Source organism: Phocoena sinus, chromosome X (assembly GCF_008692025.1).
Source record: "Phocoena sinus isolate mPhoSin1 chromosome X, mPhoSin1.pri, whole genome shotgun sequence".
Taxonomy (NCBI): Eukaryota; Metazoa; Chordata; class Mammalia; order Artiodactyla; family Phocoenidae; genus Phocoena; species Phocoena sinus.
The window spans coordinates 10,593,552-10,613,927 of NC_045784.1; the positions used below are offsets into that span (position 1 = coordinate 10,593,552).

The 20,376-nt window shown below is 44.5% G+C and overlaps 1 protein-coding gene across 1 annotated transcript; it reads left to right on the plus strand.

The window, feature by feature from the left end:
* The first annotated feature begins 1,203 nt into the window (after positions 1-1,203).
* On the plus strand, positions 1,204-19,804 carry LOC116746977 (emerin-like). Its single transcript, XM_032618763.1, has 2 exons — positions 1,204-1,356; positions 18,773-19,804. Exon 2 carries the CDS (start codon positions 18,991-18,993, stop codon positions 19,741-19,743), a length of 753 nt encoding a protein of 250 aa, XP_032474654.1. The 5' UTR covers positions 1,204-1,356; positions 18,773-18,990; the 3' UTR covers positions 19,744-19,804.
* The last annotated feature ends 572 nt before the right edge of the window (positions 19,805-20,376 follow it).

The window sequence follows — 20,376 nt, forward strand, 5'->3', positions numbered from 1 at the left end:
CAGACAGATTCTTAGCAACTGCGCCACCAAAGCCCCATTGGAGAAATCTTTGCCAAACCCAAGATCACTAAGATTTTCTCGTATGCTTTCTTATAAAAATGTTGCAGTTTTAGCTCTTACATTCAGGCGTATGATCCATTTTGAGTTCACTTTTGCGTATGTGTTCTTTATAGAGCTCACTTAACTTTTCCACTTCCATTCTTTTACTGTAATTTCTAAGTTGCTAATTCGCTGCTTGGGGTTACACCTAATTTTCACTACCCTTGTATTTATTCATTCTCCCTTTGTCCATCCGTCCGTCCGTCCATCCATTCATTCATATTAAGCTGCAAATACAAAAGGAAAAGGACAGGAGATTGACTGATTGAGGTGGGCATGAGGCGAGGCCGAAAGACACATGAGTTCTTTAATCCATGTATAGATAAACTAACCAGCCTCTGGATTGGTTGGCTCTGCTAATTTGCATCGGTACCAGAAGACCCGTCTGCCTCATCTGTTGCCTCCACCTATTACCAGGTATACAAAATCACCCTGGATTGGGAGAACAGTTTAAAATGGTATTGCTGCCTAAGAAGCCATCTGTTGTGAAGGCAGTTGTGCCCACAGCTGTGAGCGGTCTGAGTTGTTGGTTGGGCTGGCGGGGCCCTCTGTTATCGGCTGTGTTCACACGAGTTGTTGCTGAAAGGCGGGCATTATCTCTGTAGGGTGGGAATGATCATCACCCACATTTTGCACAACTGAGGCCCAGAGAGGTTAGCATCACCTAGTCTTGGTGAAGGAGAGGGCATCTGAGAGCCGAACCTGCACCTGTAGTTATCTGCCACCTCTGCACTTGGGGAAATGTTGCTGGACTCCGTCTGGGGGCGGGGTGGTGCACAAGTGTCGTTGGCCTTCTGTCATTGTGTGGTTTCCCCTCTGAAGCCCCTGCTGGCCCTGAGACCTGTAGGCCACTCTGCCTGTGCCTGACCGCAGACCAGCACTTTGTGGTTTCTGTGCTACAGGCCTCAGGTTAACCAAAGTCGGGCAACCGTGTGTGGCCCTGTTATTTTAAGCATTGGTAGAGGGGAAGCCCCTTGAATATGACTTTCCTGGCCTTCCAGGGCTGCTGGGCTTTGGACTTCTCCAACATCTGATCTAAAGTGCTGTTTTGTTTTGTTTTGTTTTGTTCTTGTTTTTGTTTGGTCCCTGTTCCTTCCAGTGGAGGCCATGGTGGAGTTTGACTACCAGGCCCAGCACGACGATGAGCTGACGATCACCGTGGGTGAGATCATCACCAACATCAGGAAGGCGGATGGAGGCTGGTGGGAGGGACAGATCAATGGCAGGAGAGGTTTGTTCCCTGACAACTTTGTAAGAGTGAGTACAAAGCGAAACCCTTTTCCTGTCTCCTGTGTGGGTTCTACTGCCCAAAGCTGTGGCGGCACTTGAGGAGGAATTTCATGGGACTCTTTAAGAGGATGAGTTGACAGCTTGACCTCTTGTATGCTGTGTCAAGAGGAGCACGTATAGCTTTGCCCTTCATATCGGGGGATACTTGTTTTGAAATCACTTTCTTAAGGCCCGGAATGTTCTCTTTCCAAACTGTGTATCACTTAGAAAATGCTGGAAAAATGTCAAATTGTTTTATTTGTGGACTTTTTTTATGCTTTGATAGTTTCAAAGACTCTTGCCCTTTACCATTCCATTCAAAATGGAGGTGAAACTCAGTTTTGACCACTTAAATCAAGTAGCAGTCAAACTAAATGCAGAATTCCAATTATGCCATGTTTCTAGCTTTGTAACATATTGCTTTCTTGATAGGAGCAGTATTATTTTCTTTTTCCCCTTTATGGCCATGAAGCATTGAGTAAAATCTATTTTTCAGTAAGGTTTTGAAAATTATGCTCTTTGCAGAAGGGTTAATTACAAAAAATGTAACTCAGTCATGTTAAGAAACTTCATACCACACAGTTGTAAATAATAGTGGGAATTAGGTTAAAAAAGGAGGAGGGGGCGGGAAATCACCTGCAGGCTGATCCCAGAGGGAAATACCAAGTGGGTCTAAAAAGTCCCTGGACTGTATCCTTCCTGCCCAGCGCTGGGCCAGATGGGCCTGTTCTTGGTGGGGAGAGCTGTGTGCAGGAATCCCCGGGGCCCCTGCTGTAGTTCCGGTGGCACCAGACCATGCCTGAGACCTGGGGCCATAGGGGGCAGGTGGTGTAGGGGACGCTGGGCCCAGAGAAGCAGGTGCCCCCCTTAAAGAGCCGTGTGGGCTACGTGGGAGGGTTTTATGGAAGGGGGTTGTTGAGGAAGAACAGTGATATGCTCCAGGCTTCACCCCCTGGGCCCTCTACCGGTACCCCGCCCCCAGTCTAGAACAAATAGAAAGCCAGTTTCATCTTTCTTCAGGATCTTGCCTCAGAGGATCCTGCTAACTTTTTCCTTGTCCTTTCTTCTTGGTGTGCAGAAAGCTGGGGAGAGTTTTGTGGGTTACATGCTGATAAACCTTGCTTTCTGTGAACAGTCGTGGGAGGACAGACATTTTTTCTTGGACTACAGTTGAACCTGGCAGCCCTCTCTCTCCCATTTTAAGAGGAGGAAAGTCTCACATCTGGGTCCCCTTGGGTTGAGTCTACTGATGTGTAAATGAGGGTGAATTCTTTTGCCCTTCCAAACAAAATCCCCAATTTGGGGGCAAGGACCATCCTTGAAGTTGAGCCAAATTCTGGGTTGGAAGGGGGACTTTTCTGGATAAAAGAGGCAAAGCTTTCAGTGAAGATGAAGGAGGAAGGAGTGAGAGGGGAGGACCGTGGGAAGGAGAAGGGACTCCAACTCCAGTTTAGAAGGTGGGCCCCGCCTTGGAAGCCTTTAATGTGTCCTGTTGGCTTATTCCAAACCACAGATCCACAGCCGCTGAAACCTCGAGGTTGGCCTTTGCTCAGGGCCGGGGCACCATAAGCGTTTGTGGAGGCCAGGGCAGGGAGGGCAGTGCGGGAAGAGCCCCGGGAGCGCCGGGGAACAGGAGCTCGTCACTGTGACCAGGGCGGGGTGATGTGCTTCACCGCCAGGACCTCTATCCAGCCCGCTCCATTCGCTCGGCCTTGGGCTGGCCAGCGTGGGCCACGGCAGCAGATCCTGCCCCACGGTGGCCCACGCGCTTTGTCTCAAGGGGAGGCTGGTGGGAGATGGCGGGAGGGAGGGAGGCCAGCAAGGTCAGGGGTTATCCCGCCGGCTCCCCGCTCTAGGCTTGCCTGGGTCTGCCTGTGTCCCTCTGCCAGATGGTGGCTGCTCCCATCAAGTCCCTTTCTTCTCTATGTTCCTTTCCCCTCATCCCGGCAGGCCTGGGGCTCCCTTGTCTCTAGCCCTCAGCTGCCTCCCCGGAGCGTCTCTCTACCTCACCTACTTTGTAAAAGTCTCTTTATTAATCCCACCTCAGATTACCTAACTCGAGTGTGCCATCTGGGTTTCTCCCCCCTCCCGAGCCCGACTACCTCATCAGGCTAGTCTGAGGATTAGAGGAGACAGTGCGTGGAAATCACTTAGCATGTGGCCGGCCACCTTCCGAGTGTGCCGCTGTCCCTGTGGTGAAGGAAGGGACCCTCTCCCCTGGCCTGGAAGCCCCTGCCCTTGCCTAACACTTGTCTCACCTCGGCTAGAGCACCTCCAGGGCGGGGAAGTCTCATGCTTGGGAGGTGCTTGTTCCACCTGGGCCAGAAAGGATGTGGCAGGACCGGCTGGGGCTGTACCACTTGTGGCTGTTAGACTTGGCAGAAAAAGAAACTTCTCTTCTTTCGGATGGCTGAGTCTATCTTCAAGTCTTCACCCACTGGGAATGTTTTAGGCCTGTTATTGAAAATCCAGTAGGTGGAGGCCGTAGAGTTTAACAATAAAGAACACTGCCATAGAGAGTTCTAGAAGCTGAAAATACATCTTTAGGTAATAATAATCGTATTGGCATAAGTTCACCGTTTTGGAAGTGGGTTTACACATGCCTTATTTGGCTTAAGAATCATTTGTCCCCAGACTGAATTGGGTAATCTTGTGGCATCCCGTTGTTTATTTGTGTACCTTTATGCCAGTGTTACCACTGTCAGAGAGCTTACCTTAAGCATTTTCTTGATTCATTTATCGGATCCTTAATCAGTGTCCCAGATGAACCTGATCCCCTAAAGTTGGGGGATTCAGTATCCACCCGCAACTCTGTATTGTCTCAATTTCTCAAAGGAAAAATACCAGGCAGTCCGGCCACCCCATCGTTAAGAAGATGCCTGGGCTTTGCCAGCTCTGGGGCTGAAATTTGTTGGCACCCGTAAATGTACCTAACCAGGCCCCGTGGCTTTTTGGGTTTGTTCCTCTTTTTCTTTTATTTAGTTAGTTATTATTTAATTCATTTACTGTACATGTAGAAGAAGAATCTTTTAAAATCCCTCTTCCCTTTCTTCTCTATACCTCTCTCTCATCCACTTCTTTTAGAATACATTTTTCTTTATCCCTCCTCCTTTAAAAATTTATTCATTTTCAGGTGCGATTTACATAGAGTAAAATGTTGAAGTCATAATTGTATGGCTTGATAATTTTTTTAATGTAAGTGCGTGCCTCTGTAAGCATCATCCAGATCAATTTTATTTCTATCCCTCTAGAAAGTTCCATCATGCCTTTTCCCAGTCATTCCCCCTCTCATAGGTAATCTGTCATCATAGGTTAGTTTTGCCTGTACTGGAGTTTCATGTAAATGGAATCATACAATATGTACTCTTTTATATATGGCTACTTTTGCACAACAGAATGTTTTTGTGTATAGCGGTACTTTGTTCTTGCTGTATAGTATCCCATCTTATGAATAAACTGTAATTTGTTTATCCACTCTCCTGTGGAAAGACATTTGGGTTGTTTCCAGTTTGGGTATTTTATGGAGACAGGCACTCATTTCTCTTGTGTATATACGTGTAGGAGTGGAATTAGTGCCCTCCCTCACTTTCAACATATATGTTTTTCTCTGTTTAAATATGTGGCCTCTGTGGAGGAGGGGTGTCCCACCTGTGCTGGGGCCTCATTTGTGCCTGAATGTGCTGGTCTTTGCATGGTTGACCTTTGAGTATGACCGCTGAGGGGTCCTTAAGCACAGAACTCAATGTCCCAGGGATCATTTGATTGTTGGGCCCATGAACTATCAAAGGCTCATTCTTAGATTGTTAAAAACATGCCAGTAGAGAGCATGTGTCAGAGTTTTATTGAACTCATCTAATGAGAGAACTAGCATAATAACAAAACTGATTCAGTGAGGATGTGAGGAACTGATTAAAATGTCCATGGAAAGAGGAATGTTCAAAGAAGATCAAAATGAAAACAACATTGTAAATTCAACTATACTTCAATAAAATTTTTTAAAAAAGGACAAAGAAGATCAAAATGGGTTCATGTCTTAGAGGACAGTAAAGTCTTAACCTCTGGGGTTATCATCTCTACCAGAAAAGAAAAAGAGGCTATGGCGTACCTTATTGTCTTTCTACATGTTATCCTCGGACTTTTATAGAGTTGTAAAATGTCCTAATAAAGTGTTGGTTAAGTCAGGTTATGTTTTCAGAGGGAATCAGATGACCCTTCGTGGTGCGGGGGGCACACTTATTAGAACATGGGTCAGCATGACGTTAAAAGTTCACACGATGATCATTTTTGGCTTCATTTCCAAGTTTTGGGGTTTTTTTTTCTGCATAGACCACAATAGACCATAATATGGGATATAATAGTAGGAGTCACTAGGATGAAATCCTCAAAGTCATTCATTTAAAAAAAAATGGCTGCCCTCCTGAGACCTGAAACTACCACCTAGAACCGAAGGACAGCCACCAATGAGAGGCAGATGTGGGCTCTTTCACAGGGGTTCATTTTCCCCATGTTGGATTCACTGACCCGTGTCCCCCTTTCAGAACCTTACCTCAGAGGCAGACAACAGTGGCCATGAGTCCAGCAAAGGATTTATTAGCAGCCTTTTCCTGAGTTCTCCTGACATGTATCCACAGACAGATAAAGGAATTTCAAAAGGCAGAGGCCTTGAACCCATGGCTTGGGCCGCCATGCACGGGTCTGCCTGCTTTGGGGGGCGACCTTTGGTGAGGGGCAGCGGGACCCAGGCTCCTGAGTAGAAAGCAGGAAACTGCAGCAGGGGTTAAAAGAATGTGCTTGTTGATCTTTAAGTCGCTCTGTGCGCATAGCACTAGCACGCGCCGCAGCCACAGGCCCCATTGTCGAAGGCCGAGGTGTGTTTACTTGTAGTTGCAGGTCTTCTGCTGAGTGTAACAGTTTTCAGCTCGGTTTCCTATTGCCTCAGCTTTCATCTGCTAGGTGTTTTAGATCTCTCTCTGGCGTATCCAGAGCCTTTTTTGTATTTGTGTAAAGTGGCTGGTGAAAATGGTCATATTTTTCATCGATGAGGTGGAAGCTGAGGCTTTTGCCTATTTGCACCAGTCTGAGACAAAGCTCACGCTTACTTTGCTTGTCTTGATTTCAGAAAGAATCACAAATTAACTTCAGCAAGTGGCATAACAGAGAGATTTCCAAGTTGCTATTCTATACTCAGAGACCCTGAAGTAGATCTCTTGGATCCAATTTCACTTTGCTTTTTCACCCCAAGGGCCACTGGTTTTGTGAAGTGTATGGGATATTGTCTTCAAGGTACTTGTGTCTCTTGGAAAGGTGGCGCGAGCTTTCCAGGCGTGTTTCATAGCGTGCGCAGCCTCGTCCTGCGCACGACTCTCGTGGTGATGTGCTCGGGGGTGGGGGTCTGCCGAACTCCTCAGGGAGCGTTTACCGGGCTGCGACGTGCTGGCACCAGAGGCTGTGAGCACAAATGAGACGCCTGAAAAGGAACAAGGTATCATTACGAATGTAACTTCTTCCACAGGAGGACAGTGTTAGCTCCTGTGACCTGGCCTTTGGTCACACTTTACTCTGGGGCGCACATGTTAGACATTGTTCTGCAAATATGGTCCTGATTAAAATGCCACTTGTGAGGGTTTTGACTGGATTCATCAGGCAGCTCTGTTGGAACACGCTAAGTGAAACTGCAGTTATCTTTTGGCCCTGATTGTTGTGTTACTTTATGGAATAATAATGACAACATTCTGGCTGCCTGGCCTTGTATGCATTATGTATAATCTGCTCGTGTCTGTCTGTGTACAAGGACTAAAATTTGTTGAACACTTAACGCCAGGCAGAAATGAGCCTAAGCCCTTCACGTGCTTTAGCTCATTAAATCCTTTACACCCCTCTATGGCATAGGTACCATTTTTTTTATCACGCCCATTTTTTAAAAGAGATAACTGAGGCATCTTAAGGTTAAAAGACTTACAAGCTATGAGGAGCAGAGAACTTTGGAACTTGAGCAGACTGGCGCCAGACCCTGAGCTCAAGCAGGCAGCATTATCTGGGTGTCCAAATTGTCCTGATGGGGTTAAGCCCCTCACCATTACTACCCGCTGCATCCTGCCTTCCCCAAGTGTCCTGTCAATATTTTGCACATTTGTACCACTTGGAGAGAAGCCTCTCAGTTACTCTGCTAGTCTTTTTTTTTTTTTTTTTTTAATTTTTATTTACTTTTACTTTTGGCTGCGTTGGGTCTTCACTACTGCACACAGGCTTTCTCTAGTTGCGGCGAGCGGGGGCTACTCTTCGTTGCAGTGCGCAGGCTTCTCATTGCGGTGGCTTCTCTTGTGGAGCATGGGCTCAGCAGTTGTGGCACGCCGGCTCTAGAGTGCAGAGTCAGTACTTGTGGCGCACGGGCTTAGTTGCTCCGTAGCATGTAGGATCTTCCCGGACCAGGGCTCAAACCCGTGTCCCCTGCATTGGCAGGCGGATTCTTAACTACTGCGCCACCAGGGAAGCCCCTGCTAGTCTTGAGTTAATAAAAAATTACGAAGTTACTTTACAAGTGGCATCAAGTAGAGATTTCCAGGTTGCTATTCTATATTCAGAATCATGGTTGTGAACTTCTTTTCTGCATTTTAAAGGATTCTCTTCAGAAATCAGGTATTTCAACTCAAAAGAGCAATCTTTGCCTGGATTTATGGGCTGGTGCTGTTTTTCCTATGAATTCTGAAAGCAAGTCAGTTCGGGAAAATATTTCATTTTACTCATTTGTAAGGAGGCTTGTTATTTTGTGGTGTTTAGGATATGCTTTTCAGAAGGATCTTGGTTGTCTTTTCTAAGAGTGGTAAATAATCCAGTTGTGTGACTATCTAGTCGTTCCCCATCCATGGGGCCCTTGCAAACAACCAATTCCAACTCGAATTATTCTTTAAACTTTCAATATATAGTTTTCTTTTAGGGAACAAAATCTTAAAACTAACAACTGGAGCCTGTTAGATGCTGTTATAAAAAGTGGTACTCAGGCTTCCCTGGTGGCACAGTGGTTGAGAGTCCGCCTGCTGATGCAGTGGACACGGGTTCGTGCCCCGGTCCGGGAAGATCCCACATGCCGCGGAGCGGCTGGGCCCGTGAGCCATGGCCGTTGAGCCTGCGTGTCCGGAGCCTGTGCTCCGCAATGGGAGAGGCCACAGCAGTGAGAGGCCTGCATACCGAAAAAAAAAAAAATGGTACTCCAGGAAGGGTCCGGAGTAATTAAAGACAAGTGTGTTGCCAATAAAAGCCACACCAGTTGGCTGATTCCTCAGGCTTTGTCACTTGCAATGCAGGAAGTGTGTGTGTGTGTGTGTGTGTGTGTGTGTGTGTGTGTGTGTGTGTGTGTGTGGAGGGGTGTCTTGTGACTCAGGGAGAGCGGTCCCCTGAGCGAGTTGATCTTCCTGATTATGCATAATGGAGTTTTATTTTCTTAATGACCGGATTATCGAATCTGAGCTTAGAAAGGGACTTTGGAATCATGTGTTTCAACCCTCAGCTTTCTAACAGGTCAAAATCTAAACCATGTAAGATGGTGCTGTGATCATTACTGGACACTTAAACTTGTATAGTGTGGCTGTCCCACAGGGGACCCTAAACCAGTGAGTCTCCAGTCTGGCCCTGCTCCAGGCACACTGCATCGTCAGAAGTTTGGAGTAGGGGCAGGAGTTGGTGTAGGGGCCTTGGAATATTTTTTAAAATTCATGTGGCTTGCTGCTTGATGAAGCTTGGGCACTCCTTTTGTACAATGGGACTGATGGGCAGTGTCATCCTCTTTAATATCTTTTCTCAAGCACATGGCTTGGTAGCCTGTGACCTGTAGTTCTACATTTGGAAATATTATGTTATTTCTAAAGTATGTTTATGAATATATAAGGAAACATAATCATGCTAGAAATTGTAAAAACAAATGTGTACCACAAATACAAAAACAACATACCAATATGTAAACAATGCTCTATGTGAGTCCATTAGAATTGATACATGCTGATTGCAGATACTCTGGATTAACTAAACACTGGACTAAACGCTGCCTTCTACCCAGTGGTAGTGAGGTGGGCAGAATTTCTAGCTATGGTCCCCAAGATTCCACTCCTTGAATCCCCAGAACCTGTGAATGTGATGAGCTATCATTCCAGTAATTGTGTTATGTTACATGGTGCAGTTGACTTTACAAAAGAGAGATATCCAGGTGGGCTTAATCATAGCACGTGAGCCATTAAAAGAAGAGAAATTTCTCTGCCTCGTGGCAGAAGAGGAAGTCAGAGAGATTGAAAGTGTGAGGAGGACTTGTGGCTTTGAAGATGGAGTGGTCATGTGAGAAAGCATACAGGCAACTTTATTGGAGCAGAGAGCAAACCTTGGCTAGCAGCCAGCAAGGAAATGGAGACCTCAGACCTCCTGCTTCAAAAATTGGATTCTGCCAACAACCTGAGTGAGCTTGGAAGTGGATTGTCCTCCCAAGCCTCTAGATAAGAGTCCAGCCTGGTTGTGTGTGGCTTAAAATACAGATAGCAAACTGTATCTGGGGCAGTTTGCTCCTTCCTTACTGGCATATTGTCAGTGGAGACCAAATGGGAAGTCTGGACTCTCACCCTCTGCTCTGGGCTCAGCAGTTGTAAGTGGCCCCCCTCACCCTCTCCACTAGATAGCGGGGAAGATGTTGCGGAGGAGGGAGCTGGAGAAAGGGATTCATTAAACCCATGTAGGAAATCTTGAGCAAAATCCTGACCAACACATGCATGAATCTGACCAGAATTAATGTGCCAAAAAGTTTGAGAAAATAAACTACAGTGTGAAACGCCACCCAGGTTTTCAGAGTGACCTCTAGGTAACACAAATGAAGAAGACCAGAATAGCCTTGCAAGGGCTCTAGAAACTAAACTGTCATGGCATCACAGCCCACAAAAGTAGCCCAGGATCTATATGCTTAATCTAAATAGGGTCAGTGCCTGCTAAATTTAAATAGGATCCAGAGTCTTATAACATAATAGCTCAAATGCCCAGGATACAGTAAAAAAAAAAAAATCACCTGTCATACCAAGAACCAGGAAAATTGGAACTTAAATGAGAAGGCAATCAACAGATACCAACACTGGGAAGACTCAGATGTTGGAACTGTCTGACAAAAGCAGCCATCAGAAAAATGCTTTAATGAGCAATTACAAACACTATTGAAACAAACAAATAATTAGAAAATCTCAGCAAAAATTAGAGGTATTAAAAAAATGGAAATTATAGAACTGAAAAATAAATCACCATATTAAGTTCACTGGATGAGCTTAATAATAGAGATGACAGAGGAAAGAATCAATGAAGTTGAAGACAGATCAATAAAATTCACCCTGTCTGTCTGTTGTCCAGACAACAGATGGAAACTAGTCGGAAAATAACAACGAACAGAGCCTCAGAGACCTTTGGTGCGATAACATTAGCTCAACATTTGTGTCACTGGAGTCCCAGAAGGAGAAGAGAAAACTATAGAAATAAAAAGTATTCGAAGAAATTATGGGTGAAAACTCTCCAAATTGGGCAAAAGGGATAAACCATCAGAATCAAGAAGCTGAGCAAAACCCAAACAGGCTAAACCCAAAGAAATCTATGCCAAGACACATAATAATCAAACTTCTCAAAACTTCTTTGTCTTTAGACAAAGAAAAAACAGAGAGTGAGAAACAATGTTTTACCCATAGCAGCAGAATGATTTGAATGACAGTGGATTTCTAATATGAAATCATGGAGTCTAGAAGGAAGTGCACAGCATTTTCAAGTGCTGAACAAAAAGAACGTTCCACTCTGAGTTCTACATCTGGTGAAAATATCCTTCAGGAATAAAGAGAAAATAAAAACATTCTCAGACGAAGGAAAACAAAGAAAATTTGTCAACAGCAGACCCACCCTTAAATAATGGCTAAAGAAAGTTCTCTAAACAGAAAAGTAAATGATAACACGAGGAGGCCTGGAACTCCAGAAAGAAAACAAAACAAAACAAAACAAAAACAGTGGACGGGTAAAAATAGAAGTACATTTAATAGGCCGTTTTTATCCTCATCAGCTTTTAAAATTATGTTTAATGGTTGAAGCATAAGTTATAATATCTGGTGTGATGTCAATATATGTAGAGATACTATATAAGAAAATTATGTTTTAAAAATGGGGAGAGGGGACTTCCCTGGTGGTTCAGGGGTTAAGACTCTGCGCTCCCAATGCAGAGGGCCCGGGTTCGATCCCTGGTCAGGGAACTAGATGGAGCAACTGGGAGCCTGCCGCAGCTAAGGCCTGGTGCAGCCAAATAAATAATTAAGACCCGGCGCAGCCAAATAAATAAATATTTTTTTAAAAGAATATTAAAAAGTGGGGAGAGAGGGACTTCCCTGGTCACACAGTGGTTAAGAATCCACCTGCCAATGCAGGGGACACGGGTTCAAGCCCTGGTCTGGGAAGATCCCACATGCTGCGGAGCAACTAAGCCCGTGTACCACAACTACTGAGCCTGCCTGCTGCAACTACTGAAGCCCACGTGCCTAGAGCCTGTGCTCCGCAACAAGAGAAGCCACCGCGGTGAGAAGCCCATGCACCGCAACAAAGAGTAGCCCCCGCTTGCCACAGCTAGAGAAAGCCTGCATGCAGCAGCGAAGACCCAAATGGAAGTAAGGTTTCTACACTTCACTTGAAATGGGAAAGCATTGATACCAGTAGTCTCTGGTAAGTTCCATATGTATATTGTAATAACTGAAAAATAAACCCAAACCGCTAAAAAACTAAAAACCAATAAAAAACTATACAATGAGATATACTCAAAACGTCTATAGATAAGTGTACAAGTAACTCACAGGAAGGCAAGAAAAAGGGGAAAGAGGAATGATAAACAGGAAATAAAGAGAAAACAAATAATACAATGGCACACCTAAGCCCTAACATCAATAATTACTTTAAGTGTAAATGGTCTAAATATACCAATTGATAGAGATAACAGAATGGATAAAAAATGTGACTTAACCATGTTCTGTTTACAAGAAACTCACTTTAAATATATTGCTATAGGTGCATTAAAAGTAAAAGGGTGGGGCTTCCCTGGTGGCGCAGTGGTTGAGAGTCCGCCTGCCGATGCAGGGGACACGGGTTTGTGCCCCGGTCCGGGAAGATCCCACATGCCGCGGAGCGGCTGGGCCCGTGAGCCATGGCTGCTGAGCCTGCACGTCCGGAGCCTGTGCTCCACAACGGGAGAGGCCACAACAGTGAGAGGCCCGCATACCGAAAAAAAATAAAAAAAAAAAAAAAAAAAAAAAAGTAAAAGGGTGGAAAAAGGTATACCACGTAAAAATTAATTTTAAAAAAAGCAGGAATGGCTATATATAATATCAAATAAAGTAGACTAGAGAGCAAAGAAAATTACCTGAGACAAAGAGGGACATTACACAATGATAAAAATGTCATTACACTGAGAAAACACAACAATCCTAAATATGTATGAACCAAACAACAGAGCTGCAAAGTACATGAAGCAAAAACGGATAGACCTGAAAGACACATCCACAATAATAATAGTTGGGAACTTCAGCATCTCTCTCTCAGCTTTTGAAAGAACTACTAAATAAGGTATCAGCAAGGATATAGAAGAACTGAACAGCATTATCAACCAAGCAGTTCTAATTAATATTTATAGAACACTCCACTCAAAAAAGAGCCTAAAACACATCTTTTTCAAGTACTCATGGAACATTTACCAAGTTAGACCATACCCTGGGTCATAAAACTGACCTCAATTTATTTAAAGGAGTGGAAATAATACAGAGTATGTTCTCTGACCATAATGTAATCAAACTAGAAGCCGACAACAGAAAGATAACAGGAAGATCTCCAAACACTTGGAAATCAAATAACACACTTCTGAATAATTCATAAGTCAAAGGGGAAGTCTCAAAGCAAATTTTTAAAAATACATCAAGGTGAATGAAAATGAAAACACAGCATATTAAAGTTTATGGGACACAGCTAAAGTAGTGCTGAGAGGAAATTTTATAGCACTAAATGTTTAAGTCAGCATGGAGGAAAGATCTGAAATCAATAATCTAAGTTCCTACCTCAAGAAGCTAGAAAGAGAAAAGATCCCCTGCCCCCACCAAAGCAAGCAGAAGAAAGGAAATAATGAAGATAAGATCAGGAATCATTGAAGATGAACACAGAAAATCAACAGGGAAAATCAGTGAAAAAGCTGGTTCTTTAAAAAGATCAGTAAAATGGTTAAATCTTTAAGATGACTGAAAAAGATTAAAAAATAAGATATAAATTGCAATATTAAGAATAAAACAGGGGCTATCACTACAGATCCTGCAGCTATTAAAAAGACAGTAAGAGAATACCACAAAGAATTCTATACACATACATTTGACAATTTAGATGAAATGGACCAATTTCTTGAATATCACAAACTACCAAAACTCATCCAAGGTGAAATAGGTAATCTCAGTAGTCCTATAACTGTTAAAGAAATTGAATTCATAATTTAAAAGCTTCCAAAAAAGAAATCTCCAAGACTAGAAGGTTTCTTTGGAGATTTCTACTAAACATTTAAAGAACAGGCACCAATTCTACATAATCTCTTCCAGAAAATACAAGAGGAGAGAATGCCTTCTTGTTCATTTTATGAGGCCATTACAACTTGACACCAAAACCAGACAGACAGTACGAAAACCCAACAAACCAATATCCCTCAAGAGCATAGACACAAAAATCCTCAGCGAAGTACTAGGAAGACAAATCCAGCAACATATAAAAAGAATTATGTACTATGACCAAGTGAGGTTTATTCTAGGTATGGAAGGCTGCTTCATTGTTTGAAAATCAATGAATGTAATCCACCATATCACCAGACTACAGGAGGAAAAAATAATCACATAATCCTATCAATTGATGCAAAAAAATCATTTGACAAAATTCAACACCGATTCATGATAAAAACTCTCAGCAAAGTAGGAATACAGGGGAATTTCCCCAGCTCGATAAAGAGCATCTACAGTTAACATCATGCTAAAAGTGGTGAAAGACTGAATGCTTCCCCCGCCCCAGGAACAGGAACAAGGCAAGGATGTCTGTTCTCACTAGTCTTATTCAGCACAGTACTGGAGGTCCTAGTCAGCACAATGCTGAGAAAAGAAATATAAGGCATACGAATTGGAAAGGAAGAATAAAACTGTCCCTGTTTGCAGATGACATGATTCTCTATGCAGGAAATCCCAAAAATCTACAAAATAACTCCTGGAACTAATAAGTAAATTCAGCAAGATCACAGGATACAAGGTCCACACACAAAAATTATTTCTCTGTCCTAGAAATGAACACATGGAAACACAAATTAAAAGCACAATACCATTTATAATCAAACCTAAAACAATTGAAATACTTAGGTATAAATCTAACAAAACATGGACATGATGTGTGTGCTGAAGCTACAGAATGTTGATGAAGGTATTCACAGGCGATCGAGATAAATGGATAGGCAGATACCATGTTCGTGAATTGGAAAAGTCAACAAGGTAAAGATGTTCGTTCTCCCCAAATCTATAGGTTTACTGTAGTTCCTGTCAAAGTCCCAGTAAAGTGTTTTTTTGTAGACTAGCTTATTTTCCAATTTATATGGAAAATCAAAGGAATTAGAATAGGTAAAACAAGTTTGAAAAAGAAGAACAAAGTAGAAGGCATCTATTCGATTTTATGACTTAATAGCTAAAGTAATTAAGACAGTGTGGTATTGGTGGAGGGATAGACACCGAGGTCAATGGAACAGAAGAGAGAACCCAGAAATAGACCCACACAAATAGGTCCAGCTGATCTTTGACAAAGGTACAAGAGCAATCCAATAAAACAAAGAGTCTTTTCATCTAATGGTACCGGGTCAGTTGAACAGCCAGAGGCAAAAATGAACCTCTACCTAAACCTTATACCTTATAAAAATTATCTCAAAATGGATCATAGATTTAATTGTAAAACATAAAACTATAAAAGTTTGAGAATTAAACACAAGAGAAAATCTTTAGGACCTAGGCCTAGGTGAAGAGTCCTTAGACTCCATCACACCAGAAGAACATTAAAGAAAAAAAAATCAGTCAGATTTCTTCTGTCAGAAGAAATTAAAAACTTCTGTGAAAAACCCTGTGAAGAGGATAAGAAGACAGGTTACAGACTCAGAGAAAATATTTGCTAACCACATGTCTGACAAAGGACTTGTATTCAGAATGAATCAAGGACTCTCAAAATGCAATAGTAAGCAGTCAAAAAATCCGATTAAAAATGGTTAAAAGATGTGAACAGCCATTTCACTGAAGAGGATATACAGACGGCAAATAAGCATGTGGAAAGATGTTCAACATCATTAGCCATTAGAGAAATGAAAATTAAAATCACAATGAGATAGTACTATGTATTCTAACATCTATTAGAATGAGCACTAGAATGGCTGAAACAAAAAAATAGTAGTAATGCCAAATGCTGGCAAGGGTATAGAGAAACTGGTTCTCTCAGACGCTGCTGGTGGGAATGTAAAAGGGTTCACCCAGTCTGGAAGATAGTCTAGCAGCTTCTTATAAAACTAACTTTGCACTTGCCACGTGACCCAGCAGTTGTATTCTTGGACATGCATCCCAGAGAAATAAAAATTTATGTCTGCACAAAAACCCGTACCGGAATGTTCGTGGCAGCTTTATTTATAATAGCCCCGAATTGGAAGCAACTTGGATGTCCTTCAGTGGGTGACACTCCATTGTTATACAGCAGAAACTAACACAACATTGTAAAGCAATTATACTCCAATAAAGATGTTAAAAACAAAAAACACACTCCAGTCCATCCATTCAATGGAATACTGCTCAGCAATAAAAAGGAATGAATACAGGCAGCAACTTGGATGAATCACAAGGGCATTGTGCTTTGGGAATAAAGCCAATCTCAAATGTTATATACTATATGACTCCATTTATATTACATTTTCCAAATGACAAAATTACAGAGTTGGAGAACAGATTACTGGTTGCTGTGGGACAGTGACAGGGAGGGGAGAGGACTGGTGGAACTATAAAAGGGTAGCACAAGGGAGTTACTTTGTGGAGATGGAACAGTTCTGTATCTTGATTGTGATGGTGGTTACGCAAATCTATACGCTGGATCAAATTGCATAGAGTTACACACATACACACACAAATCAGGGCATGCAAAAACTGATGAGAGCTGAGTAAGAGGCATAGTGTAGTTATCAGTATTATACCCATGTCAGTTTCTTCCTTTTGCTATTGTACTCTAGTCATATAAGATACCATCACTGGAGGAATCTGGGTGAAGGGTTCGTGGGACTCTGTGCACTAATTTTGTAAGTTCCTGTGAGCAAATAATTATTTCAAAATAAAAAGTTAAAAAAATAATGCCACTGGATTTCACCTTTGGTTGTACCTAAGCATCCACTGAGGAGCTTTATAAAATCCCGACATCCGGGCTGTACCCCAGACCCACCTGTATCTCTGCTCGTGAGTCCCAGCAGTGGTATGTTTTAGGATTCCTAACTCTTGTTCTTGTTTTCCATTAAATTAAAAACAAACAAACAGGGACTTCCCTGGTGGTCCAGTGGTTAAGACTTCGCCTTCCTATGCAGAGGGTGAGGGTTCCATCCCTGGTTGGGGAGCTAAGATCCCATATGCCTCGCGGCCAAAAAACCAAAAGACATAAAATGGAAGCAATATTGTAACAAATTCAATAAAGACTTTAAAAACGGTCCACATTAAAAAAAAAACCTTTAAATAAAAGCAAACAACCAACCACTTTCCCATCCTCTTTTCCTTACGCCATAGTTCCCCAGCCTGTCCTGGGTGTTCCAGTCATCTCTCCCGTGGTCAGATTCTGTCATCTGCATTGTGTTGTGTTGGGCATGGCTGGGATTTAGGGGAGCCCCGCCCACTGTGCAGGTACAGGGAGGTGTCACCATTTGACCTGTCTGTGGTTGGCCTGGAGAGCGGCAGAGCCAATGAGAGAAGCAGAACGGGAGGAGAGAAGAGTGGAGGAGGAAAGAAGTGGGTGCAGGCGAGAGGAGGTGGAGGGCCTCGGAGACAGTGTTGATGAAAGGGCCTGGGTGTAGGACACCGCCTGGCACGTCTCCTGGGGCAGACTCCTCCTGGGACTGCTCTGACGGCCGTCCTGCTTTTGCCTCACGTTGAGGCTCCAGTGATGATCCTGAAATACAAATCTGATCACATTCCTTTCCCAGGCACTGCACATACTTTAAAGATCCTTCCTTGGCCTTTCCCTTGGTTTAAGCTGGAGACTAAACTCTTGAACGTGGTCAGCCCATGGGCTGCCGACCCCCACCTTTCTTTCTGGCCTTGTCTCCCACCTCCCCTCCCTGCACCCCATTAATGCCTTCTCTGCCTGGGAAACCATCCTCAACCTCCTGACTCTTATAAACACCCGTTTTCTGTGAGTCTTTGTGGTGTGATATTTCTCTCCTCAGTAGCACTTGTCACTCTTGGGATTTAAAATCTGTTTTTGTGGCTATTTGACGATGTCCCTCTTCCCTATGGCCTCTGTGCAGCATTGTGTCCTCGGTGCCTGGCGCACAGCAATGCTTTTCCATATTTGTTGAATGGGTGACTATCTTTGTTGCTTGTTTCCCCACACTTGTGGTTATTGGCACCGTTGGAAACTTAGCCCTTACTCTTTGCACGGTAGTGGCAGTGGCCACTTAAATAACCCGTGGTCTTAAGTTGTGACTTCCAGAAGCGATATGGCCCGAGGATTGCCAAAGGAACTGATCCTCCTGGCCCCTGGAAAATGCAGCTGGGTCAAGTTCAGTGGTGGAGCTAGCAGTCGATTTGAAGATGGCAGGCTGAGCAGCGGTCTCAGGCTTCCATGTTGAATTGATGCTTATGTTCTTTGTTTTTTTACCAGCTTAGAGTTCATTGCCTGCTGACAAGATACCACATAGCCTTAAATTTGGGGGCTATAAGGATGTACGCAGTAATATAGAAAATACGTATGCTGTGAGTGAAAAGGCAGGGTACATAATTGTATATGTAGCATGTTACACAAACTACCAAACAGTGTGTATAGGGGGAAAAAATGCTAAAATGTTAATAGTAGGAGTTTTGGTTTCTTTATTTCTCAGATTTTTTAAAGTTTATTTAAAATGGAAAAGTATGTATTTTGATCTGATTTGTTTACTTCTCCTCAGGGATTGAGGTGCATTCATCCTTCAGCTTCTAGTGATTGGGGTAGCTCCCAGGTGTATGTTACTTTTTCTAAATTGTTGTTTTTTAAATCCCCCTAGTCTTCCAAGAGAATATCAGGTTAATGAAAGCAGCAAATGAGCTGGGTTAATGGACCCCTCGCTATGTAACTTGGTTTGAATTTTTACCAGGTCTGTAGGTATCTGAGTGTGCAGTGATAAAGCATCTTTATTGACAGCGCGCGCGGCCCACAGGGGCCGCGGTTGGACGCGATTGTGACGCAGGCGTGACGCGGGCGTAGCCGCTGCCGAGGCGCTCGCGCTGCTCCTGTCGCGCTCTGAGGCAGTCGTAGCTCCGCCCGTAACACCAGGCCCGGGCCACCCCAGGCCTCTGCCGCCCGCTGCCCGCCATGGACGACTACGCGGCCCTGTCGGACACCGAGCTGGCTGCCTTGCTGCGCCAATATAACCTTCCGCCGCACGGGCCCGTCGTGGCTTCCAGCCACAAGCCCTATGCAAAGAAAATCTTCGAGTATGAGACCCAGAGGCGGAGGCTCTCGCCCCCGAGCTCGTATACATCCTCTTCGTCCCGTCGGTCCTCGGACTTAGATTCAGCGTCCGTGGACTCGGATGTGTACGATCTGCCCAAGAAAGAGGACGCCTTACTTTACCAGAGCAAGAGCTATAATCCTTACTACTGTGAGGAGAATTACTTGACCACCAGGACTTACGGGGAGCCTGAGTCTGCGGGCACATCCGAGGGCTTCCGCCAGCCCTCGGCTTCACTCCGTGCTGCTGACACCTTTCACCACCAGCTTCACGATGACGATCTTTTCTCTTCTGAAGAGGAGGGCAACGATAGGGAACGCCCCGTGTATGGCCAGGACAGTGCCTACCAGAGCATCGCACACTACCGCCCTGTTTCCAACGTCTCCAGAAGCTCCCTGGGCCTGTCCTGTTACCCCACCTACTCCTCCACCTCTGCCGTGTCCTCGCCTTCGTCTCCTCCTTCGTGGCTCGACCGCCGTGCCATCCGGCCAGAAGAGCTGGCCCCTGAGGCTGCTCTGGACGAGGATCACCAGGACCCACTCTGGGACCAGATGCTTCAGTTTCTGATATTTTTTGCCATCCTGTACTTCCTTTACCGCTGCTTGCTGGCCTAGGATAGCGACCCCTTCCGGGCGGAGCCCTAATGCTCTGGCTTTGTGGCTTGGGGCCAGCTACTTTGGGAAGTCTAGCTGACTATAGCAAAACTATACAGACAAGATCTCACACAGAAGCATACACATACACACTCACAAAAAGGGGAAAAAAATCATAAATCGTGCTCTCAAAGTCCACCTCCTTAATTTGGGATGATTCGTTGTCTATTCATATATTCCACAGATGCAGGGTACATCAAGTTGATTGTGGAGTTTTAATCCGCTGCTTCTGAGGCTGCTGGGAGAGACTTCCCTTTCTATTCTTGGTTCTCACAGCTCCCAGGTGCTCAGCTTTGGATTTGGCCCCCCTCTGCGTGTAGGTCGCAGGAGGGCGTCCGTTCTTCACTCAGAAGGGACGGGGTTAACGGAGCAGCTGATTCGGGGGCTCTGGCTCACTCAGGCCTGGGGGAGGGAGGGGCACGGAGTGCGGGGTGAGCCTGCGGCGGCAGAGGCCGGCGGGACGGTGCACCAGCCTGAGGCGTGCCGTGCGTTCTCCCGGGGGAGTTGTCCCTGGGTCCCGGGACCCTGGCCGTGACGGGCTGCACAGGCTCCCCAGAAGGGGGGGTGGATAGTGACACTGAGGCTCGCGCACAG

What these genes read in the sequence shown, in the direction of transcription:
- LOC116746977 (XM_032618763.1), top strand. Translation starts at nt 18,991, where the DNA reads ATGGACGACTACGCGGCCCTGTCGGACACCGAGCTGGCTGCCTTGCTG.